This window comes from Anser cygnoides, chromosome 8, assembly GCF_040182565.1.
Source record: "Anser cygnoides isolate HZ-2024a breed goose chromosome 8, Taihu_goose_T2T_genome, whole genome shotgun sequence".
Lineage (NCBI taxonomy): Eukaryota > Metazoa > Chordata > Aves > Anseriformes > Anatidae > Anser > Anser cygnoides.
In genome coordinates this window covers 23,057,548-23,082,544 of record NC_089880.1, presented here as the reverse complement: position 1 = coordinate 23,082,544, position 24,997 = coordinate 23,057,548, and the positions used below count along the sequence as shown (strand labels likewise).

The 24,997-nt window shown below is 52.9% G+C and overlaps 1 protein-coding gene across 3 annotated transcripts in view; it reads left to right on the top strand.

Moving 5' to 3' along the window:
- The window catches only part of ERI3 (ERI1 exoribonuclease family member 3), a 118,616-nt gene that overhangs the window by 27,370 nt on the left and 66,249 nt on the right, over window positions 1–24,997 (top strand). For all 3 annotated transcript variants that reach the window (XM_048058920.2, XM_048058919.2, XM_013176386.3), the window contains exons 4-6: window positions 625–684; window positions 2,918–3,009; window positions 22,097–22,169. In XM_048058920.2, coding sequence (XP_047914877.1) covers window positions 625–684; window positions 2,918–3,009; window positions 22,097–22,169 — 225 coding nt within the window. The remainder of the gene's footprint in view (window positions 1–624; window positions 685–2,917; window positions 3,010–22,096; window positions 22,170–24,997) is intronic.

The following is a 24,997-nucleotide window of genomic DNA, read 5'->3' as shown; positions in this document are numbered from 1 at the left end:
TTGGAAGGCAGACAGAAAAATTATCTGTTTTCTGTGTGCCTCGAGCTAGCCTGGGCAGACGCGGGCAAGGACGCATGAGACCGCATCTTTTTGTGCGTGTGCCCTACCTTTAGACAGTCAGGCTATCCAGGTGCGATTTTTTGCTGCCCAGCACCAGGGGAGGATGAATGGATCCGCTGTGGTCCTGGCTTACCAGCAGTGGTCTATGCAGTTTATCTAACACCACAATTTTGGTGTCGCTCTGGTAGCAGGGCCATGCCCAGAGCCTCCAGTAGTTGCCCTGCCTGGGTAATTCGGGACAGCTTCAATACCGGAGATCTGGAAGGGGGGCGGCATTTGGGGCATCGTGTCGGTACGTGCAGCCGTACCACGGCTCCCTGCTCGTGTCCTGCCCTGTGGGATTTTGCTGCTTGGTGGTGTGGGCAGGAGCCCCCCTGCTGTCCTGCTTTTGGGATGGAGCTCTGCCCTTGCCCGCGGCTCTGCTGCGCTGGCCCCTCAGCAATATGCCCACTTGGGTCACGGGAGCGTGTTTTGGTCGCAGGGAGATGGACAGGAGAGGAGACCTTTCTAATGATCTTTTGAGTGCCGCTCTGACGCCTGCTTTCTGTTTGTCTCTCGTTTCAGCTGACTGGGATTATTCAAGGCATGGTGGATGGGCAGCCCAGCCTCCAGCAAGTGCTTGAGGTAAGCAGAGTAACCTTTATTTCCTCACCTCTGACCTCTGCTCCTGTCGCCCTCCCTTCAGCTCGCTCCCTGCACCCCCTCCCCTTGCTGAGAATCGAACCGCGTAATTTGACTATGATTACAGCTTCATTAGAATAACATTTGCTGTCACGTCAGTGACACGCTGCTGAGAGTATTGAACCATTGATCTGTCATCTCCAGCTGTTCATGTCAAGGGTACTGACAAGATATCCAAACTCCTGCCAGTAGATAGGAGAAGAGGCGATCTCGCTTGAGCCAGTTTTAAAGCACCAAGACGTTGCTCGAGATCACTGCTCTGGGAGCTCTGCCTTCTTTTTTTCTTTCCCTCCCTCAGCACCTTATTAAATTATTTTTTTCTACCTGTTTAAATGCTTGATAATACACGTAGTATAGAAGGAAAATGCCTCTAAAATCTAATCTGGAGGATGTGCGAATGCAGATATAGCCCTAATAATGCCATCTGCTTAATGCTGAATTCCTACAGCATTTAGGGCTTAATTAGCTTGGGAGTATTTCTCCATCAATAGCTTTTGTTGGTAGTCAAATAGGGAAGGAAACCTCCTCAAGCAGAGCCCGCTCGGGCTGCAGGTTGCCGTTCGATGCATTGTCTCTGTCAGGATTTCCACCGCTGTGTTACCTAATTGTTCCTAATCAGAATAATTGCAACGATTGCTTATGTGTGGAAATCAAATCAAAGGCTTTAAAATCCTCCATGGAGACAGCGCTTCACGGGCGCTCACATCAGGGAGTTCAGGCAGGTTGCAGCGGGAGCCTGGCCACGAGATCCCGACGGCCCGAGGGAGGCGCAGGTCCTGGGGGCGGGAGGCTGGGTTCTGCTTTTGGGGCGGCTCTCCCTGTCCTGCAGACAGCATGTGTCAGCGGCACGTGGCCCTAAGCACACGTGGCCGTGCCTGCTACCAGCCCCAGGAGGGATCACCTTTGCCTCGATGGGCAAATGTGTGCTGTCACTGGGGTATTGCAGGAAATGGTCTGCTCTGATCCCACGGGAGTGTCACGGAGCGTGGAGGCATCTCTGTAGGGTTTGTATTTGGACTGAGAAGGTGTTAGCACAGCTGCACGTTTCTAGGTTAAAATCCGATTCGGGTCAGACAGTTTCTGGGGCGTGCTTGTTTGTTCAGGAGCTGAAGGTGTCGAGTGATGGGAAGAGGAGAGATTTCTCCCGCTGAAGCACTGGAAATGCTGCTAGTGAGGCTGCAGAGTAGCAGCCGATTGCCTGTCACCTGCTTCCAGAGGATTTGGGGCAGCTGATGGCAAGGATTTGCTAGCTTAGCTGGAATAAGGGTCTTCTCGGATGGGCGTGAGAGGGGCTGGCCCTAAGGTAGTTCTGCCTGGTTACTCCCCAAGGTGGGTGTGCGTCCTCCAGGTTCATGTGGCCCATTTGTGAAGTGGATCCAGAATGTCTGTCCCCGTGGGAAGTTTATCAGGAGCATTGGGCTCACTTTAAACCCATGCTGAACTCAGAGCTGTAAGGAGAGGCCGAGCCTGGAGAGGAGGGGGGCACGTGGCTCTGCCTGTTACTGCTGCGCGGGGCTTGGGTGTGCCCAGCCTTTATGTCTCCCCCTCTCCCTTTGAGCTGTATGAGTTGGAGCATGTCAGAAATGCTGTGGGTGAGGGACACCATCGCAGGATGCTTGTGTTTCCATGGATATCAAAGCAGGTAGTCGGAATCTCTTTCTCAGTTCTGTTTTGCTGCCCGATTCCCTTCAGTTCCCAGCCTGATGCCTGGAGAGCCGCGCTGGAGCCACTTGCTTTGGCTTCTTCCCTCCCCCAGGCCGCACTGGAGAGCTTCAAGAAATAAGTGTGCTCCTCTTGGCTGGAGAGGACACAGGTTATACTTAGTACAAGCCCATTCGGTCCAGGGAGAGCTGAAGTAGAGGTATGGCAAGTAACAGCAGGGCTGTATCATCCCGTTAATGCTGCACAACTTCCACCGCTCTGCGAGCAGCACAGCTGCGATGTCTGATAAGATCATCTCCGCTCTGGTTGCCTGATGTCTCCTATCAGAAATCTTCAAAGGTCCAAACGTGCTGTTGTTCAGATGGCAAGCAAAGAGAAGAGAGAGAGAGAGGGAGAGTGGTGGATAAGATCACAATTTTCTTCTCTCTTGATTGCAAGCAGCATATCTGAGTTTAACTGTTGTGGCTCGGCCTGTCTCTGCAAAACTCATCCCCTTTTCTTGCCTTCCTTTCAGAGGGTTGACGAGTGGATGGCGAAGGAAGGCCTCTTAGATCCCAGCGTCAAGTCGATTTTTGTGACCTGTGGAGACTGGGATTTGAAAGTGATGTGAGTATGGAAGGGGAGGGAGATTTTTCTGGGCTTTACTGCTCCATGCTTGCCTGTAGTGTGGATGTCTGTGTTCTTACAAGCCTCCGACTGTCCCTAGTCTTTGTTTTTCAGGGAAATCGTTGTTTGCCGTGCATAATTGGGAGTGGAGGGTTGTTTAAGAAGACAGGTAGGTGCTAGGCATAGTGCCAGATCACTGCCTAGGATAATCCCTATAGCAAATGAATCCTTTCATAACCCCAAGAAAGGTTTAAACCGGGGCTTTGTCATGTTTTCTGGTTTTATCCAATATATTTTCCAAAGGGATGGGTATCTGAGCGCATGAATGAACACCATTACTGTACGCCCAAATCAAGCAATGGTCCTTACCTGACTTTGACATGCAAGGCCTTCTCTCTGTCATCTTGGCACGTTAACTGGATGTGAATCAGAGTAGCCTTTGGAAAGAGTACGAGCCAAGTCTGGCACGCTTCATCGGTGTTCTTATCGTTAAGGTCATGTCCATCAGCTGGGTGACTGGGATCGAGGGAGTACCAGGTGGGGACTGGGATCTACAAGTGTTGGTGTATGCGCATGTTTCATTACGAAAACAGCTAGATCAGCATCCTGAAAATGTGAATTTTTTTAAAAAGTGGAGTTGTGTTTAAGAATTAAATTAGTCTAATCTGTAAGATATTTGCAGATCAGTGTCATTGTGCTGAATTCACTTGAGTTGCTGTAATCTCGCTTCAGCTTTTCATTTCCTCACCGTGCTGGGTAAAGACTCCTGTTGTTATCGCACTGGTAAAGCATGGACTTGACACGTACAATGCTAAGCTGACATCCACAACTCGTTAGTAGTGTTACTTGGTGTTCCCTGTGACATTGGTTTCCCCAGGTTGGAAGCCTAAATAAAGTGCACACAGCCTGGGAGCAATCAGCACTGGTTTTCTCCCTGCAGAGTGGTCTTTGTAGAGTGGCAGCTCCTTACTTCTCCTTGGTGTGATTAGTGAGACATGAGATATGAGGATTGAAGCAGCAGCACAAGCACTAGTGGAGATGAGAAATTTGCCATGCTCTTTTGAGTCAGAATTTACTGGGTCTCTGCTGAGGCTGTGACCAGAACTTGTGTCTGAGTATATTGCCAATTCCTTTGTCTCTGGTTTGAATTAATACGTATTTTTATATGTATATCATGCTTAAACTTTTGTTAGAGACCCACACAAAAACAGCTGCAAGGATGTTCCAAAATTTCGTTTCTCATCTGTTCTCTTTTCTCAGCTCTTTACTCTTGTATTGCTGTTCTGAGAGTCCAGTTCACTGCTTTTGGCGAGGGTTGTGAGGAACAGGGTTGTAATTTGCATGTGCTCAGAGCCCATCTTTCCATCCCTTTCACAGTGGGATAACGAGGTTCCCAGGTAACGACATCTTAACTCAGTGTCTGCATGGAATGAGCAACCTTCTGGTTTTTTTCCTGCTTCAGAGCTCTGTAGTAGGAGAAACAGAACTGAAGCTGGGTCCTCTTTCTGGTGAGCTGTAGAGGTTGTGGGGTGAGCTGGCCCAGCAGGACACACAGATCTGGACCCGAGATACTTGATTCACCATTTTCAGTGGTCTCTCACATGGATTGTGCCTCACTAGTCAGCTGGAAAAGAAGACTCCACTCCTGGCCACGAGGCTGCAGCGAGTGGTTCGTTTCTCCCTCTTCCTTTTAAAAATTTTTTTTAAACCATTAACTTCAGAATTCAATCCTGAAGCGTCTCCAGGGCAGAGCAGAAAATAAATTTCATGTTTCCAACCACACGGATACAGGGAGCCTGGCTGCAGCTGCGCAGTGAGGAGCGCATCGCGCCGCTCCGCCGCCGATTGGGTGCAGCAGCGTGTGGCGTCACATCTGATTAGCGCTGTGCCACTGAATGGGGCTTGAGTGAGGACTCCCTGCCAGCTCTGACTTGTCTCGTTTCCCATTACTTTTATCCGTCACCACAAATGCCGAGTCTCCCTCCTGAACTAATTAAGTTTGCGTGTGTTTAGACACATCGCCAAATAGGGTTTAGCAAAGCAGAACTGAGCATCTCTTTCGAAAGAGGGAAGGCACGGAGCTGAAACAAGGCTGCTCAGACAGGGAGATAGACACGTCCTCAGAGAGGTGGGACATCTAGGGAGTATTCCAGGGACTTACCCTGTACTTCCCTAAAAGACTTGTGGCTGGTGCCTTCTTCTAGTGTGTGGAGACCACAAGCTTGGCACTGAAGGCACTGGGGCAGCGAGAGGAGAGGTGGTGCTGCCTGTCCAAGCGTGTTCTTGGAAGTGTTGCACGGTGAAAACCCCTCTGGGTTCCAGAGGAATTCTGCAAAATGAGGTGAAATGCACCTGGAAGGACACAAGGCCATTGCTCTGGGGTGAAGATATACCTGCTGGCATCTGCTCTGTGTGCTCCCACTCTGGGGGAGTGGGACGCCGAAATGCAATCCGTCTGCCCCTCGTGTGAGGTTTCAGGGTCCGTGTGTTGTCCTCAGCACTCGGAGGCTGAAGGCACGGCACTGATGCTTCCTCCACAGCACGATGCTGCCCCTTGCTGAAGAGCTGCCGCCTACAAAGGGCCCGTGTGTTGCTGCAGTGCTTCCTGGCCTGGGGAGCAGTGATTTGGGGCAGGTCCGTTCTTGACTCTGCTCTTTTTCTCAGCTTCCTTCCCTTAGCAATAACAGCTGCTTGCGTAGCTGTCCGCGAAGCAAGCTGTGCTCCTCTTACCAGTGGCTCGTGTGATCTGTAGTTCCTGTTCTCCGTTGTCTTCAGCTTGGCTGTTGGTGGCAAACCGTGCAGCCTTGCTCCTGGCTTCTCCAACAGAGACCTGGGCAGGTCGGCTTCAGTCTGAATGTGCTCTTCAAGAGCTAGAAATGGTATTTTTTTGGACAGGCCTCTTTACTGTGGGTGTTTCCAGCAGGTGCCAGGGCACTGGGAAGCACAGCAGGGCGAGCAAGCTGGGTGGGGAGTATCGGCTGGAACACAAGGGAGGAACCTTCCAGCCTGTCAGTGGTGGATGCGAGGACATAACCCTGCTGCAACGTGCGTAGCACTTTTGGCTCAAAGAAAAGCACAAGAGGAAGGGTGACTGTCAAGGTACTGCTCTCTGATGGTGGTGTCTAGCGGTGTCTGGGTCTGTAGCATCCAGGATGGCTCTCAGCTGCTAAAGGACCTGTGAAACCTTTGCTTGGCTCAAGGATCTCCAGGGAACGAGGCACTGTGTGGCTGCAGACTTGATTTTTGTTGAACATCAGAGCTTTCGTGGAAGATCACAGAGCTGTTTCTGCCCGGGTTCCCTCTGGCAGCAGGGAGCGCACAAAGAGCTGGGGGCAGGGAAGGGGACATGAGCACCCGGGAAGGGCTCATGGAGGCATGAGTTGAGGTCCTCGGCCCTGCTGCTAGGGACTTCTTCATGGGTCTGGTGCAACACAGGAGAGAAAGTCCCTGTTGGGGGATTTGGCTGCTGCGCGAGAGGGCTCAGAAAAGGAGTGCTCGTCTCTGCCGGCTGCGCTCGCGTCAGCCGGCTTTCAGCTCCGGCTGCGTGTGAACCGGGCTGGAGTCGGGGAGACAGCAGCTCTCCTGCCGCCCCTCCCCTCCTTCCCTCTTGTTAAGATGCAATTTCTTTAATGAGGAAAACCTCTTGAGTAGGAACATCACCTTTCTGAAGGCTTGTCCTGACAAGGCAGTTCAAGCCGCCAGAGTCGCGCATCAACTTCAGCACACCTCCGTCACTCATTACAGAGACTCTTCTCCCCGCCGCCCCCCAGCAGCACCCCTCGTTCCCAGACAGGGGAATGAATCACGCTCCTGCTCCTGAATACATCATGACAGTCGTGGTTCTAATGAGAGAGGGCCATTCATTCTGGGTGGAAAGTTCCCTGCGCCGGCACAGAAATGTTATTAATTAAAGAGAGCTACCTGAAGCAAAAGATGAAAGGAGCACCAGACCTGCCAAGCTAAAATATGAGCGGGGATACAGCCTCGTTAGCGCACGGTCCTCAGGCCCAGCGGGAGGATTCCTTCAGCCTGTTGCAAGTTCTCCTCCAAGTTGAAAAGCTCCAGGGCCGGATTCAGACCCGACGTAGTCTGCTCTGCTGCTGGGACCTCACCCTGCGCCCAGGACACAACTGCCACTGGTGATTAAGCAAATCGTGTTGATGTGGCATTGGGTGGTGAGGGTAACGTGCTGCTGACTGCGGGAGATGGTTTTATTGGATAGAGAGGGTACTCGGAGTCTGCCGGGGTTGAGCCCTTGCATTGTAAGCTCTTCAGCGTGGTTTTATCTCTTCTGAAACGTCAAATTGCCTCCCTCTGTGCGTGGAACCATTTTGCTTGCTTTTTAAGCACAATGGGAATTAATCTTGGCGACCGAGGGGAGAGTTTTTGCTGCGTGTTTGTAGCTACACAGCTGAGACACAGCAAGGTTAGGCGAGGTGCCTGTGGTCACGCAGGCAGTCAGAGGCAGAGAAAGGAGCTGAGCCACGTCTGAATCTCAGACCGACACCTTAACGTCAGGAGCACAAGTTAATTCTCCTTCCAGGGTTGGATCGTTCTGCAAATGCATCAGATAGGTAAAAACGTGTGGAGGCTTTGCTCTGTGTACCTCCAACACGGAGGTGCTTGTACTGTGGCTGATCAGAACATGCTAATTTATTTCTTCACAGGAAACTACTGCTCAGAAGTTTATTTTCTTAAATAAATGTTAAAAGGCAAGTACTCTAATACAGTGATAAAACACTGTGAAGTGCCTTGAGATGTTTATGGCCCTTGGTGCTCTTCCTGGGTTGCATATTAGTAAATTCTGAGCAATGAATTATACCGCTGCTTAATTTTATCTCACTGTTTGAATTCTTCCTGTGCAAGTTGCGCCGGCTGGGAGGACACCTGCCTTCCCAGACCTGCTCAGTGTCAGCGGGTTGCTCCTCCTGGTCTTCTGTCCTGGAGGATCGGGTTGGAACTGGCCTGAGGTCACAAGGGAGAGATTGATGGTGTCGGTGTCCCTCGTGCGTGCTGTTCTTTATCACAGGGCCAGGAGGGCGTCAGCAGTCTTTTCCTGGGAGAGAAATGCAGGCAGCCTGAAGTGCGTGAGCGGAGCTGCTTGGGTAGCAGTGGGGACAGGCAGGAGAAGCCTTAGGGTGGGCTGGTCGGGTGGCAGCAGGGCAGGATGTGGGCTCAGAGTAACAGGGAAGAGCTGGTAACAGAAATATAACACAGTAATCTGTGGTTAAAAATAAGAAAATAATTCCTTTCCGACTAAAAATCTTGGGATTAGCTTATTTTTGTTGCTTTTTATATTTTCGTTGCTTTTAGCGGGGATCGTTTTGCTGACCAAACCCATGGTGTACCCTTTCACATGGCTACATTGGCTCAAGAAGAGGGTGGTGAACTACGGCGCAGGGACGGGGCTGAATATCCAGGGTCAGGAACCTTTTGAGTCAGCTTTGCTGATGGAGTTGTTCATGTAATTACATCCTAAAGTGCATTGCTGGAGCTAAGCAAGGGACCCTTATGAGCATGCTCTTCTCTAGCACTTACAGGGAGTAGCGCTGACCCTGTTCGCTTCTGTGACCCCGCAGGCCAGCTTTTTGTTTTTAAAGGAAATGATATCAGTAATGCAAAATAAATGTTTTATTTTTAAGGTCTCCCCCCCCCCCCCCTTAAAAATAAGAGTGTGCAACGCTTACTTAAAATGAGTATAGCACACTTATTTTCCTTATCCCCCTGCAGCGGTTCCCCAGCTGTCTTCGGTTCCTGCCTTTGTCTGAAATGTGCTGGTTGCACGAGACCTTCTGCAACGTGTGGCTCCGCGAGTGCCTTTGCGTTAAGCTTTGGACGTGAAATCTTTGTACGGGGATCATCGTGCAATTGACTGTCACCTTCGGGTCTGCTTCTTGGCTGGTGCATCACAGCAAAGATGTTTGTCACAGTCAGGGCTGTAGTTGGCACAGATTTATCGGGCCGTGATGCCTGATGTGCTCTGAGGAGCATGGATTCTGCTGCTTGGGAATTAGGACCAAAGAAGTTGGAAACGGTGTGAAAGATGGTGGAGGGACTTGGAATCAGTTTGCAGCGTAGGGGAAATGAGATGGGCATTGCATGAAATACTCCGTTCCCAGCAACGAGCCGTTGAGGTGGGGTAATGAATGGAGAAGGTGAGTTTTTCCATTCCTGGATAAAGCAGCTCAGGCTATATTTGGACAATTGCACTGACGAATGCAAGCCAGCGGTCCTAGTATTGTCTGCTCGTGCAGTAAGGAAGAATAATAAGGTAGAATCTCAGGTGAATTCTGGGTCCAGTGTTATAATGAATTCAGTCAAAATGGCTTCAAAACCAATGGATTTATAATGGGCATTTGGTAAAAAGCACACCCCTGGCCCTCTGTGCTTGTCGGAGAGGTCTCTAATAGCAATCAACATTATGGTTACCTGTGCCCTGGGGAGGTGAAAAGCTGGCTGACCATAGGGCAGTAGAGGATAAACCACTGGAAGACTCTGTCAGCAGGGTTTTCTTGTCTGTGGCATGAGGAGTAGCTTCATAAAGTGCAACTCTTCTTTATTACTTCAAAAAGCTTAATTTTCCTAGCTCTAGACAGCTGTAGTGCTTCATGCTGGGGCTAACATGTCAGCTCTCTCCCTTTGGATCTCGGCTCTTCTGACTTCCAAGCGGAGGCAAAGCGGTCGTGGCTTGGCACCAGCGCTGCCTGCCCAGAGCCTTAGCTGGGAGGAGCGCTCCCGTGGCTGCTCTGGTTACAGAGCTCTGCTTGAAAGTACTGCCAGCCTGGGAGCTGTGTCATCTTCTAGTCAAGCTTTGTGTAATTCAGTAGCTTTCTGGAAAGCATTTTGTTTGTTTGCGTGTTTGTTTCCTGGTGGGAGCCATTTTCCTGGATGGGTTCGGTCCCTCTCCTCCTGAAGCTCCTGGCTGGCAAAGACCTACTGGGCCATCTTGAGGTCAGCCCTGGTATTTTCCCTCCAGCGTATTCTCCTGTGCGTTGTCCAGCCGCTCTGACTCCCAAGGAGCGGGTGTGTGGGTGCGTGCGGGACACCCGAGCTGCAGACTAACCTTTTGAGCTAAGCCTGTTCCGCGCTGCAGTCACCTTTTGCTGTGTTTGGCCAGTGTGCTGCCCTCAGCCTGGCACACCAAGACCGTGTCTTGTGCTCGGAGCTTGCTCTGGACCAGGTGTTGGTGCGAGGCAGGTGGAGGTGGTACCCCCAGAAGAGCAGGGTGGAGGACTTGCTGGGAAGAAGAACGAGGATGCAGTGCGCTGCGCCGGCAGGGCCACGTGCGGGAAGCTCTTGCAGCCCAGCATTTTGTCCTACCTGGGTCCCACCAGCTTTGTTTGCTTCTCTTTGAGCAGGGCTTTTCTCCTCCCATCTGCCCAGCACCTGCGTTCCGGGATGTCCTTTATCTTCTCTCCGTAGGTGCCCCTCGCTCATCCCTGCTTCCCCTTTCCCCTCTGGGCGTTGGGCTGGTCTCAGTGCCAGCATCCTCCTGGGCTCAGCGCCGTCCCCGCGTGGAGCCACACGTGTCCCCTGCAGACCCGGCGCTGGGAGGCTGCCGAGACCTCTCCTCCAGCTCGCTGTGCTCCCCGTGCCAGAGAGAGCCGTTACGTTTTATGGACCATTTAGTTTCCCAATGGCGATCCTAATTCTTCACAGCACGTATGTGCCGTTTCTGGGTTATTAAAAGGACCCCTGAAAAGGAGCTGCCCTCTGAGTCGGTGCTCTTCCATGCAGGTAATTGCGGGCGGGTTTTGCTTAGGTGGTGAGGCTTAATATTTCCAAACTCTCCCTGTGCTAAGAGGGTGAATTAATACCCCAGTCTCCCCGTGGCTGCAGGGAATGACCCTTGTGCATTGTCAGTAAGCAGGCAGGGGAAGAACGCTTGTCTGCTGCAACTCAAACTTGGAACTGCTCCGGAGGAAGTCCGCTTGCTTTCTGCATAGAGATCAAGGGTGCTTTAAGGGCTGGCCGGCCAGGTGTCTCGGTCTTTCATCTCTCTGTCCTTACATTGTGTGACACGTCAGGTCCCAAAATAGCTTCCATTCCTTGGGGGCCCGAGCAAGCTCCACAGTTCCTGGGGAAGGAGTGATTACTTCTGAGGGCCGCGTTAGCCAAAGGATGGATGGTGGTTGCACAGCAGGTGTGAAATGGGTGGGAGCTGGTTCAAGGGGGAGGTTCTTGTCAAGTCACCGTGGTGTCTACGAGAAAAGAGAGACGGCAAGCCACTAGGCTGTGTATTTCAGGTGGGAGGAAGCCGCCGAGATCCCTGGCGTTGCAAAATGCCAAGTGAAATGTTGCTGCCCCGCGGAGCCCAGCAGCGTGACGGAATTAATGAGGCTGGTGTGGAGGGGTTAATGTGCGCGAGGGTGGTGGGCAGAGGTGGGATTTTGCCGTCAGGATTGCTGGGCTTCGGAAGCGCAGTCTGATGGCAAGACCACGTGAAAAGAAATCGGAGCTTGCTAGGAGAATGCTAAAAGTCATCGATTGCCAAAGTTTTTGTGTTTGCTGCAGACCTGAAGCAAATTGGTGCCTTAAGGGGCTCTGAGCACCTGGGTCTTGCACTGGGTGTACAGGTAAGATGAAATTAGGAGGGGGCTAAGTAATTAATTCCTCTTGCTGTGACGAGGATGGGAGATGATTCTGACTTGCCACTTCTCCTCAGAAGTTCCTTCAGAAGCTGGTGAGGACTGTGGTTATGAAACCCGGGAAGCAAAGAGGATCCCTGGGTGCCTGACACTTCCTTTTCTCTGCTGGTTCTTTCTCGCAGGCAGCCTCGGGCTGCCTGTCTCTTTGTTAAGAGAGTGACAGCAATGTGACACCGTGAAAATAATTACTAACAAATCACGGTGGTGACTGCAAACAGCTCGCTGTCTTCAGAGGCATGTCAGGGAGCATTAGAGCAGGGCCGTGGGAGCTGCAGAGCGGCTAGGGGCTCTTTCTCTGCTCTAGGCTGAGGGAAGCTCTTCGGAGACCTTTGGCGCCTGCCACCCCCACATCATTCCCTTCTCGTTGGCTTTTTCTTTCTTTCCTCCCTTCCCTGCCTTTGCCATCAATAATTAAGCCCATTAATTGCACAGGGAGCTCAGGAAAGCTGAGAATGGTAAGGCCAGGCTTCTGCCTGCCTCGGAGTCAGCAGCCTGCCCCAAAGCAGGGGAGGCATTTCTGGGGGGGGTGTCGGGGACAGGAGCGTGTCCAAGCTGCGTTCCCCATCTCGCAGCCCTTGTGTGCTGCCCTGGGCAGGACTGTTTGTTAGCTGCGTGCCCTAGGAATTTGTGGGTACACTGGTACACTGCTGCTTGTGCTTTGCAGCCCTCAGTCTTAGCAGTCCTGAAACGAGGTTTGCATTTGTGCAGAGCGTCATAGCAAGCGTGCAGTCGATGGGCACCTCCAGCAAAGGAATGGGCAGAGGAAGGAGAGGACAAGAGCAAGCGGAGTTGTACAGCAGAGGACCTGCTCAGGTGGGGGCCACGTCTAAACAACGTTGCCTGCTGTGGCTTTGGCACCCAGCATAGAGGGGTGGCCGACAGCAGGGCTGCGCCGGTAGAGATCTTAATGGTAATGTGACCATCTGGCAAAACCTCTGCTTCCATGGGCTGTGTCCCTTCTGCATGTGCTCCAGGAGAGGGAGGGAGGCTGCTGGGGCTGTTGCTCTAAAGCCTCTCATTATGTTGCTGGGAAGCTCCCACCAAAGGGAGGCTCAAGGAGAGATGCTGGTAGGGAACTGGAAAGCTGGCTGAAGTGTCCTTCAGCAGCACTGGCAATCAGCCCCCCCTGCTCAACCTTTGCAAGGGGCGGTTGCAGCCCGTGCTCCCTGCCCTGCTGGCGTTTTTGTGGTCCCGTTCAGGGGCTGCCCGTGCTGTGCTGGTGCTGAGCCACGCGGGGCAGAGCCCTGCAGCGGGGAGCAGGAGGTGGGGACGGGCCCCAGCCCCGTGGCCACGGGCTCCCGCTCCGCCGAGCAGCCCCCTTCCCATTCCCCTAGTTACTCGAGTGCTTTTCCCCAACTGTCACATCTGTAGATAATGGTGCCGGCGCATCTAGCGAGCTGCGGAGTGGCGACGGAGGGGGGAGGGCTGGCGCTGAGGGTGGCTCGTAGCAGCCCCTCTCCCCTCCTCATACAATATTTATGCAGGGGCTGGGAGTCGGCGGCACTGACCTGCGGGTCGGGCTGTTAAACAGCTCCCGCAGCCCCTGCATCCTAATTGCTGCACTTGTCCTTTGCTCTGGAGGATTCGCTGCTCCTTCTCTCCGCCGAAGCAAACACTAATGGCAGCTCGGGCTTGGAGCCGGGGAGCGGCCTCTCCCCGCAAGGAGAGGCTGAACTTGGTTCCCCTCGCGCAGGGCTGATCTGTAGCAGCACGGGAAGCTGTGCCCAGCACCCTGAGGAGCCCAGCACCCTGAGGAGCTCAGCACCCTGAGGAACAGGCCCGCAGGCTGTGCCAAGAGCCCGGCGAGCCGTAATGCATGTAATTCTCAGTTTTGTGTTGTCAGAGGGGGCGAGGGGTTACCCCATCCCGCCAGCTCCTTGTGGGATTTCTGTTCCCCTTAGTGGGGAGAGGAGCAGGAGGCGATCACAGGAGTCGTCTGGGAGAGGGGACAGGGTGATGGGGTGCCGGAGGAGGGCAGGGACAGTGCTGGAAGGGGATGTCCCTGGCCGAACAGCCTTACAAGGCAGAATGGCGTATTTCCTTGTAGATAAATGATCTGCTTTAGTCAGTGGGGAGGGAGGTGATGAGATGCCAAAAGCCCGAGACCCTTTGTGGGGGTGAGGGACTCATGCCCCCTTTACAAGCAGTACATCCACAGCTGGTGCTGGAGAGGTTTTCCTTCTGGCAAGCAGGGGCTTTCTGCTGATTCCAGCTGTATGCAGCAGCACAAGGAAGCCCCAGAAATGAAGCCGTTTGGTTGCTAGAGCTGCCACAACCTTCCCCATGTTGTTCTGCTGGGCTCCATCCTGCTTCGGGCTTCACATCACTGCGAGTCCGGTGACCCGCGCGGCTGCCCACGTCCTTCCCCTGCCTTCCAAAGTGCGCAGGTCTCCTTTGTGACTGGGAAAATGCTGCTTAGGCTGGAGACTAATGGCCTTTAAGTGACATGATTGCATTATGTTAAGCGTCTATAGGCTTTACCATTAGGCACTAAGCAGTTTATGACTCATAGCAGAGAAGCCCTGCTCCTGAAGGGTGTGGAAGCTAACCGGGCAGGACAGGCAGGGCAGGGGAGAGGCGAGGTTTTCCTCCGGCACGTCGCACAGCGAGTCTGAGGAACCGGGACAGGACACGTCAGTCCGCGAGCAGCACCTTGCTCTAGGTCTTGCCACACTCATTTCCTGCGGGGGAATGCTTCTCCAGTGGGAGATTGTGTGGTGGGAGGAGAAGTGTGTTTAATTTTAGTGTAATTCTTGTGCGGGTTTTGGTTTTGAGGGGGCTCAGACACGATGCGCTGGGGGGGCATCTGTTGCACTCAGGAAGTAATCAGAGGATTCTGCAGCAGGAGTCTGAGCGCTGCCTCTTAAAACTGCTCATGTGCAGGGGACCAGGCGATCACTGGATGAGGGTCTGTAGGAAAGACTTCATAAGGGGCTGCATAGACGGAGGAAGGACACGCTCTGCCTTTGTAATTAGGCTCCACTGCAGCATGAATCACAGAACAATTTCCATAGAGATCTCTCTTCCACCCCCTGCTCAAAGCAGGGCTAATTTCAACCTGAAGCAGCTTGGTCAGGGTCTTCTCCAGGGGAGGAGATTCCCCAGCTCTCTGTCCCGGTGCTTTTGTTTCCTGCACGGTGAAGAGTTTTTCCTGGTGCTCGACTGGAAGTCCACCAGCCACAGCTTGCGGTCACGCTGGTGACTTCCATCGAGAACGTGCCTACAACGTAGGTGCACAGTCTGCTAACACTGTGCGCTACTGTTAATAAGATGCTCTGTGATGTTATATTTAGTAAGCAGCTGAACTGTCACTGCAAGCTTGTGCGTAGAAATCCATTTTTAAGTGTGTTTTTTTTTTTGTTGTAGTGTCACATTCCCAAGGCTGAGAGGGTGACCTCAGCCTTGGAGACTTTCCAGCTTCTCTTTCCTTGGGAGCAGCTTGGTGCGCTTCTGCTGTCAAAGGCAAATCCTCCCAGTCCTCCTCCCTGTCTGGAAGGGCTTGCAAGAGCGTTAGCTCTACCCCTGAGCACTCCTTTGCTGATGTGGAGGAGTGCAGAGCTCCTGCCTGCCGCACTCCTAACCTCAGCTGAACCGTGGAGCCAGCGAGCCCTGGTTTGCTGCATGGTAATTAGGTGCTTGTTTAAAACTGAAACGGCTCAATCCCGATCTTGCTCTCGCTGGCTACTTGCTAACAGCAGGTAGAGTTACTCCAGATTTACTACCGCATGCATAATAGCAGAATCAGGCCCAGTAAATAGAGCTATGAATCATTTTAAGAGAACCTGTTAAGCGGTAGCACACAGATTTATTGTAGCATCATGTGTGTGCAATTGTTGATGAACATTTTCTGTTGGAAGCTGAATACCCGCTGTGTTACAGCCTTGCTTTTAATGTTGAGATAGCATCTCTGCCAGCACCTAGCTGATGCACAGACAGATACCCATAAAAGGGCCAGATCTCATACGGTGCTAAATGCCTTCATGTTTCATTAAGGTTGATGGCAGTGGAAGGCACGCAGTGCATTGCAGGACCGACGAGTGACAATGAGCTGCTTGCCCTGTGTACTTTTTGTGGCAGGATTATGTTCCCAGTGTATTACAATGCTCCGGCTGCATCCTGGGGTAACAGAGTCTCCTGTTCACAAGCCTGCTGCTTGGGAAACGTGGGGGTTGGGATTCCCCCAGATTTCTAAGTAAAACTTTAGGGAAGAGGGATGTAGCTGTAGCACGGGGGTGAATCTGCAGGGAGGTGAGGTGGGTGTCCTGGCGTTTCAGGTAGTGCTGCTGGGACTCTCAGCCATTAGGCTTTTGGGAGAAAGCAGTGCTGGCCACACCGGGCATCACGGAAAAAAGAACGGAAGGTCTGCAAGTGCCAGGTATCAGCCTCGCTGCTTAGCCTGGGTTTTTTGGCCTCATTACACTAATCCAATTAAAGATTGATGGAAGGAGATAACACACACTCCAGTGAAGTGGGTTGTGTGGCAACTGCTTCCTTTCCCGGGCAGCTGGAGCGGCCCCGGTTATCTCGTGCATCACCACACCTCCCCGGGCCCTGCAGAGCCACCGGTGCCTCGGCGCGTGCTCTTCTCCCGCATCGTGCCTCTCTTATTACTAATGGAGCATGGATGCGTTTTAGCTGCTGGTCAGCCCTCATTAATATCCGGAGATGACAGGCTGACATTTGTAGAGCAGACTCGCCTTGACCTTCATGTTGTGCAGCGGTGCGGTTGCCGCGTGGTGCCCCGTGCCGGATGCTTCTCCCCGCGCAGCCTCGGGAGCGCGTTCGTGTTAGCAGAGGGGCAGCCAGCTCTCTGACCCCTTTGCTGCTGCCGGGAAGGCAGGCACAGTGCCTGGATGTCTGCGTCCCTCTGCCCGGCCCCAGAGAGCCTCTGGCCCAGTGGTGGGACTGGGCGGTGCTGGGGTCGCAGTCCTCACTTCTCTGGAGGTTGTTACTGGTTGTTACTGGTTCCCCACAGCGGTGCCGTGCCGTTTGGGTGCTGGGACACGGCGTGAAGCGGTGATATCCTCTCTGCTTCCTTTTCCTGGCTCCTTCCTGGGGACAAAGCAGGAGAAAAGGCTGCGCTGCCCAGGTACCCCGCACGCTGGCAGCCGCCCATCTCCCCCCAGCCCACCCCACGCCAGCACAGGGGCCGTGCACCAGCTCGGCAGTGACATTTATTAACAGAGGGGGCTTTGAAACAAGGCAGGCTGCTCCTGCAAAGGCTCCTCGCTCTCACTCCATCTCCTCCTCTCGCCAGCCCATCTGAGGCAATGGCTGCTGGCGTTGAAATTCATTAGTGTTCCCTGACAGGCGATGGAGGCTTGCTCTGTCTGTTCCCACTTCCCTGCTCTCATGTCCCTGCTTCACGCATGCTGATATTTAAAGCTGATGTGCGGCTCGTAGGCTTGCTGCGCTGTGACAAGTTTGGGGGTGGCTGAGAGAGCTGAGGGTGGAAGGAAAGCACAGAGAGGCGGGAGGGAGGGAGAAGGGACCTGTCTCAGGGTTTCTGTGCAAGCCCGGGGCTTTTCAGACCCTCTCCAAGGCAGAGATCCCAGCCTGTGCCAAAGGAGAGCAGCGCTTCTGCACCAGGTCCAGGTCTCCTTCATGCCATGACTTCACCAGCCTTGCTCCGAATTGCAGAGCCAGGGCAAGGTGTCTTGGCAGCTCTCCTCTCTCCGGTACCACCTTGTTGCTGTTCTGTGCTGCTGCCTCCACGCAGCTCCGTTCAGGCTTTGCAGCCCTCCTGCAGCGGAGGATTCCCAGGGCAGGAGTGTCCCAGCCCTCTCCTTTGCAGCCCGGTGCAGCGGGGTTGGCCAGGACACAATTAAAATGTTCTGCATCTCTTACGACTCAAGGTCTCCAGTGCATGGATTCCTATTTTATTTTTGAAGGCTGCGACCAGGTCTATAAATATCAAGATTTAATGTCCCTTTATCTTTCCCAAAGAGGGACTTGTGCTTTTAACTGGCTCAATATCAATACACCCAGTGTGTAGAAAGTGGCCCAATTTCTTTGTCTCCTGACATCCTGAACCCAGAAGCAGATGGACGTTAACCAGCTCTGATGAGGTGGGAGAAGCGAGCATTAATTTTTTATACGCCAGGACCACCTGAGTGACGGAAATCAATTACGGCTGTCCCTCCCCCTTCCATATTAATGTGGTGGCTCCGAGCAGAGGCGGAGGAACCTGTTGAAATGAGAAACCCCTATTTCTTGGTTTGACCCCCCGGATAATTAGGGTTAAATTGATATGCTATCGCGCTGGTGACACATTTTATCTGCTTCTGTTTGTACAAGAGGATACAATAGTGGAGGAAGGACCAATTTGTGCCCTGCTCTAGCTAACCAGACCGAGATAAAAGGTGTCACTAGTACGATAACGTTCTTGCCTCACACTCCTTTTTGTTGCTCAATTTGCCTTTTTTTTTTTTTTTAATCCCATTCTTTCTTTCTCTCAATACCCTTGGTCATATTTTAACTCCATGCCATCGCATAATGATGCCCTGCTAAATGTGTGTGGAGATAGGCAACTCTGGCTGACAGCCTTCCCCGATAACCGAATTCCAGCCCATCCATCACCGGGCTGCTCTCCTTAACTTAAGGAAAGTGATAACTAAAGCAAGGCCGTTTATCACCGCCGAGCCGCGCGCATCTCGCCGCCTCGCAGGGAGCCGGCTCCAACGGGAGGGATGCAGCCGTCTGACCTCGCCCCCCGTTTGCATCTCCGGGCCCCATTTACCCCGCGGTGTGGGGACCGAGGAGCAGGGCTGGGTGGAAAATAGAGCCCGGGGTGGAAAATCCCACAGCCTTTTTCAGGTTTCTCTTTTTTAGGTTTCTCTCTGTCAAGTGCAGTCATAGAATCAGAATATCCCGACCTGGAAGGGACCCACAAGGATCATCGAGTCCAGCCGTACCGAAGCACGGTGTTTGGCTGACGGGATGGTTTGGAGAGCCAGCTTCCTTCCCAGGGAGCGAGAACTTCAACGTTTAGGGGGGGAACAAGACTTCCTTCAGAAGCTGGAAGCATCGCAGGATGCTGACGAAGGGAAACGCGGTGCTCTTTCTCTTCTGCCACCCAGGGAAGTCCCCATCCCTGGGGTATCTCAGAGATGTGGATGTGGCACTAAGGGCCGTGGTTTTGTGATGGGATTGGTAGGTCAGGCTGATGGTTGCACTTGGTGATCATGAAGGTCTTTTCCAGCCTAGATGGTTCTGTGATTCCGCGTCCTGAGCTCTTTGCTCAAACACAGCCGTCCCAGTGATCGAGGCTGAGTTTTGCCGTAGTGGGAAGCTGTACTGAGCATAAAAGCTCGTCTGCCAAATGAGCTGCTCAAGTCAGCAGCAATCCTCATAAGTAGATGTACTTCCTTAGAGGCTGTGGCAGTTTCGTTCCCCAGCCACAGGTGTGCCCCGTTCACTCCAACCTGGAGAAGATGCTGGGGAGCATGGGGCTGCTGCAGATGACAGGAGGGGAAGAGACCCTGCAGGAGTGATCTCCTGGGGCCCTGCTTTCTGTGCAGTGACAGCCCCCAGCTCCCCAGTCCTGTGCTGGGAGCACTGTGTACCCAGACTGGGCTGGACCAGACCCACAGGACTATCCTTTGCAACGGACAAACCAGTTGATGGCCATATCCCTGCTGGCCTGGAGCCACCAGACCTGCCTCTTTCAGCTCAGGGAGCCGACGGATACCTTTGGTCCATGCTGCTGACAGCCTGCCCAGCTTACAGCAAGTGTGGAGCTTGCAGTGCTTCGAAAACTTCGTGAGGTCTCTCTGGTGCCGGAGTGAAATGAGGGGAGCAGAAGCACGGAGGGGGATGGGGAATGTCCTTAGGTCACGCAGCTCCGTAGGCAGTTTCTGGGGTTGTTCCTTGTTTGCAAAAATGGGTCATTTATTTAGTTGACATATTTATTTGGGACATTTGTTTTCTCCAATTAAAGACCCACTGTCCAGCGCCCAGGGCGTACTGCCATCAGTCTCAGGGTGGAGGAAGGACCAGGCTGTCCAGTTCCGTGGGCCTGGTGGTCCCACGGGGATGGAAACGCTTTGGATGTCATTCATTGCGCTGGGTGGTTAGCTGTCAAGTCCTGTGGCTAACAACGATGCTGCACTTGCTTGTCCTGGGCCTCATCCAAATGTTAGGCTAGACAATAATTATTCCTCTGAGTGGAGCTGGGCTGAGAGCTGTATTAATGAAAATCTCTCAGGCTGGGAGGAGAACCCTAGCTTTTGGTAACACACCTCTTGCTAGCTGCTGTCATGATCCTTCTAGCTAAACGTGAGCCGTCAAAGAGGTTGAGCTGATCATCTGCCTGTATTAGACCCGTGATTCCTTTTCTTCTTAGTGTTTTTTTTTTTTTTTCGGAAATCAGAAAAAAAACTACAGAAAACAGCTTTCCTAGGATGCTGGTTGGGCTCGGAGGGGTCTGTTCCACTCTGGGATGTCATGGGCGTATGCGTAAAGGCTGTAAAATGCACGGACCGGGCTGCTTTTTATGTGACGGCTGTGCAATTGCGAGGAGTGACTCCAGGTGGTTTATTTCAGAGCGATGGTGCTAGCATCAGATGAGCCGTGCCCGGAGATGAGAGCGTGCTGTCAGGTCACATTGCTTACCCTGCAAATCGCCTCCGTCCTGCTGCTTGCAAGCTCATTCCTGTGACAGGCTTCCTGCTTTCAGAGAGATTCCTCTGGACCTCCTTATTCAAATGTGCTTGTATGACATAAATTACTGCTCCTAAATGATGCCGTGTGCATCTCTACGGGACCAGGCATTTGGGTTTGGCACACAGTCTATTCCTTCTGTAGCTGAAGCAGGGCTCGCAAAGCCAGTGTATTACGGCCACGGGAATATATGGCCACGTATTCCTGGGAGGTTCCCCTGGGTATATTTTGCCAGCTTCCAGCCTTTTCTTCCCATCGAAATGGAGTCAGCACAGACCAAACTGCTCCTTCAGTACCGCTGACATTATCCACAAGTGCACTGTGTGCAGCCCTCCCTCATCCCCTTACCGGTGCAATGCTATGGGTCTGAAGAGGTGCTGCCCTGGTGGTCAGAGGGCTTGGGGCTGGGCTGAGCTCTCAGTAATTGTTTGGGGGGGCTGTTGGTGTACCCCAGCTCAAAGTGGTGTGTACCCAGCTTGTGCTTCCAGCTGAGCAGAGCTCGTTCCTGAATTTCAGCCTTGAACCTGAAGCCTGGAGCATCCAGGCTTTGCCCTGTGCAGGGAGACAGTACTTTGTCCCAGACAGGGTCTGTGCTGGGGTGTTCGAGCAGCTGACGCTGGCTCTTGCAGCCCTTCCCTCCTTCCCTACAGCCTCCCCCTACAGTCCCCACACGGCCAAGGAAGTTGTAAGACTTCCCCACCCCCTCTGTTTGCAAAAGCCGGTTTCTGGGGTTGTGGCTTTTAACATGCACAAACGGGTCTAATTTAGTCATTTATTTAGTTGACATATTTATTTGGGATGTTCCTTTGCTTCAGTTAAGGATCCTGTGACCGGTGCCCCAGGCATGCTCAGCAGTACGTGAATGAACAAGATCCATCAATTACTCCTGATCGGATCAAAGCGGCCGGGGAAGCCTCCCATAACTCATCTCCAGCACGGCCTCGGCTGGAGTCGCGCGGCTTTGCGGCTCAGCCTTCCCCGTGCGCTGGCGGAGAGGGGCAGTTCCTAGCTGGTGCCGGCTGGGAGAGGCTGCTCGCCAAATCCCTGGCTCCTGTTGTCCCTTCGGGCAGCCCCGCTGCCTCCCCAGGGCAGGTTTTGGTGAGCTCTGTTCCTGCAGAGGTTCAGCGTGCGTGCTCCCAGCTCTGCCTGCTGGGGCTCAAACCCGCAGTCAGACTGTGCAGCACTTTGCATCGTCAGGGCTGTGACTGCTCTCTGCTTCCAAGCGCCTACGTTGAAATAAGCCTCTGCTTTCTTAGCACTGAAAGTTTGCAATTACTACCCCAAAAATGACTGCTCGATGCCTCCTTCCCTCCCTGGTGTCTCACTCAGTGTTTTAACCGTAAGGGCCATGTAAAAAAGCACCGGGGCATGACAGGTGAATTTCCCCATCATATTTTCTGTCATTTCTGCTGGCTGACCACAATGGTTTTGCAGGGATTTGCGATGAGTCCACTTAGTTAAGGACAGCCCAGGTGCTCCAGTTGTGTTTGTGTTTTAGCTGCTGGGAGGAGAGCCGCACGCAGCCCTTGTTCAAAATGCTGAGCCTGAAAGGTGTCGGCAGCCTGGACGTGGCTGGATGTGTGTCAGGCTTCAGCCAAGTCGCGCTCTCATGAGGTTTTTTTTTTTTTTTGCCAAGAGCTACCGTCCTTCTGATGTGCAGCATGTTAGAGCAGACTTGAGGGGCTCTTCCATCTCGGAACGAAATGCGCTTAATAAAACAGAGTTTGTGTTGTCAGGACAGTAACTGAATCAAACCTACTCTCTCTTCTCTCTTACAGGTTACCAGGACAATGCCAGTACTTAGGGCTGCCGGTTGCTGATTACTTCAAACAGTGGATTAATCTGAAAAAGGTACTTTTGTGCAAGCTGCCGTGGTCCCTTTCTCCCTCCCTTCACCTTCCCTTTCTCCTTCTCCTTTCCTCTTTAAGGAGGTGTCTAATAACTACTGCTGTTTTGCATTGAAATGAGTTATTTTCTCAGAGGCTGGGCTGAGCGAGTCCTCTGGCTCCCTATTGTATCTCCTCTAATAGAGTCTTACTGTACTTGATGGGATGTGCTCTGCAGCTGGGGAGAGTCCCATTGTGGCAGGCACAGCGCGGTGTCTCCGTGTAACAGCGGGACGCTGCGAGGCGCCTCTCCAGCAGAGGTTTTGTCGCTCCCAGTGCTGCTCACTCTGTTTTGTTTTGCTGTGTAAGGCTGCTAGGAGCACAGCTTCTTCAGATCAAATCCTGGTTGGTAAACGTGTAAATATTCCGGTACAAAAAATGGAACTTCCCTTTGCGCTTTGGGAAAGGGGAGCCGTCCCAGCAGCACGTCCGCCTAAGAGACCTGTGAGCACTTCGCAAAGCCGAATGCCGTGTGCTTTGCTGTGTGCCATCTGCTGCTGCTCCACACCTCCTCTGGCTGGCCGAGGAGCAGCCTGCCATGCATCCACGGGGTCTCCTGGCACAGCTGCTCCATCCGCATGGGAAGACATAGCGGTGCCATAAGCGGCAAAGTGGGGTGGAAAGAAAAATAAATGGTGTGATACCGAGCACTGGCAGGGCGAGGGGAGGCTGGGGTATGTCTAACACGAGAGTAACTGGGGTGGTCCTTCTGGTTAAACCTTGGAATGAGTAAGATTCCCTTCCCCCATCCCATTTCAGGTTTTATTTGGGTTTCTGTGCCTTTTCCTGATAATAAGGGGTCTTAGTAAGTGGAATTTGCTTGTAAACAGCTTGTTGTACTTCGGGGCTTTTCTTTTGTTCTTTTATTTATTTATTGTTTTAAATGGAAGCGTGAGTGACAGGCCGAGCGGCCGCAGAAGGACAATTTGCATGATCTGTTCCGTCAAATAGGGTAGAACATGAACTTAACAAGGGATGCTGGCAGCACATTCCCAGCTGAACTTGTCAAGGGGTCTTGTATTTCCCTGCTGTCAGAGCAAATCTTTTGGCTGATTGCTGGTCCTCGGTAAATGAAATCTGAAAGCACGTTGGGGCATTCTGCAGTTCAGTGACCATTAATGATCGCCATTTGAAGTTCACTAAACTTGCGGTGAATGGATAGCGGCTCTGTAACCAGCAGGGTGATGGCTTCAGAATAATAATAATAAAAAAAAAATCCCTGTGTACCCTGATGTTTGCTCGGAAGTAGGTTGGTCCAGCCGTGCTCCTCCTCTGGGCCTCTGGAGGAATGACTTACGGCTCTTTCCCATCGCTCGAGGCTGTGTTACTCCAAGTGAGGCTGCCATCTCCTTCGGATCACCCAGGGAGGGGATGTGGGAGGTATGTTCATCTTTCTCCAACCCATCTAATTCCTTAAAAATCTTCATTTTCTTCTGGTTCTTTCGTGCCCGATGCCCTGTTGCGCACAGGGTGTTTCCTGGGACCCCGAGCCCCTCTGGGAAGTGACCCAGCTGGAGCAGGAGGGCAGGGACCTCTCCTGTCCTGTGGCTGAGGGCTGCCTCCCCGCCTTGCTCTTAGCCTGCGGTGAGGATCTTTCTATGCTACTGCTGCCCTGCTGTATGTGGGTGTGTGGGGGGGAACTGCCTGTGTGTTTTTACAGGAGACGATATCCAGCCCAAAAAAATAATCCTGTCAAAGCATCAGGACCCTGTGGGGCCTCAGTTTCTTTTGACTGAGCTCCCAGTATGAGATAAATAAGGATAGACGGGTGACTACCCCCCCTGCTCTTCTATTCCTAGCTCAGGCATCCCCGTTTCCCCTCCCTCTGGCAAGTTCCTGACTTAGAAACACCTCCTAGGTTGAGTCTGCCTCTGACCTGATCCATGAAGTGAAGACGTTGGGGGTGGCATGAAACTGCTAATTTCTAGGTCATGGGTGATGCGGAGACTTGGATCCTTCAGATGTCGAGAAAAGAGTTCATGTGAGTGTAAACGGCATGTGCGACTGCGAGCAGCTTCCTGCAGGATGCCCCACCTGCATCCTGTTCTCTGTCCTGTGGGTGTCTGCTGGTGAGCAGTTGTCACTCCTGTGCTGCAGCAGTAGTTCAGGCAAGCACCCTGTGTCTTGGGTCCTCTTGCAGAGTTTCCAAGATTTGCCTCAAATAAATAATTCCATCCAAGATGATAATTCTGGCAAGGTGAAGACAGGAACGGGGCCCTGCTGGCCACCACACCTGTGTTGCACCAAGTTTGGGTCGATCTGGCCATGCAGGTGGTGGGGAGCACCACCCCTGAGGGGTGTCCCGGGTGGCCACGGCGCCCTGGATCTGTGCAAAAGCCTCCCGTGGAGCACGAAGGGAGAAGAGCTGCTCGTGCACTTGACCGAGTTTGCTGAAGTTTTACCTTGCCCTGTGCCCCCCCCCCAGCCTGCTAGCACATCCCTTCCGTCAAGCCTGATCGGTGTTTGCTGACATTTTTAATGTCACTGAGCGATCGCGTGTCTCTGGTGAGCTGTCAGGGTAGAGCTGACTCGGGGCAGAGAGTTGATCATGTTCTTCCCTTCGACTAGCCAAGCGCGGCGGGAGGGCTGCAGGAGGCACAGGAGGCTTCCTTTGAACGCCGCAACATTTCAGATTGCCCCCAAACCATCCCGGCGGAGAGTCACCACCCTGCGGCCACGTTCCCTCGTGTCCCTGTCCCGTAGGGGCCCCAGGGGTTAGGGCTGCGGTGCAGGACCGAGCTGCGTGGCCGGGTGCTCGGGGCTGAAGTAGAGCAGGAGGCTGTGGATCAAGAT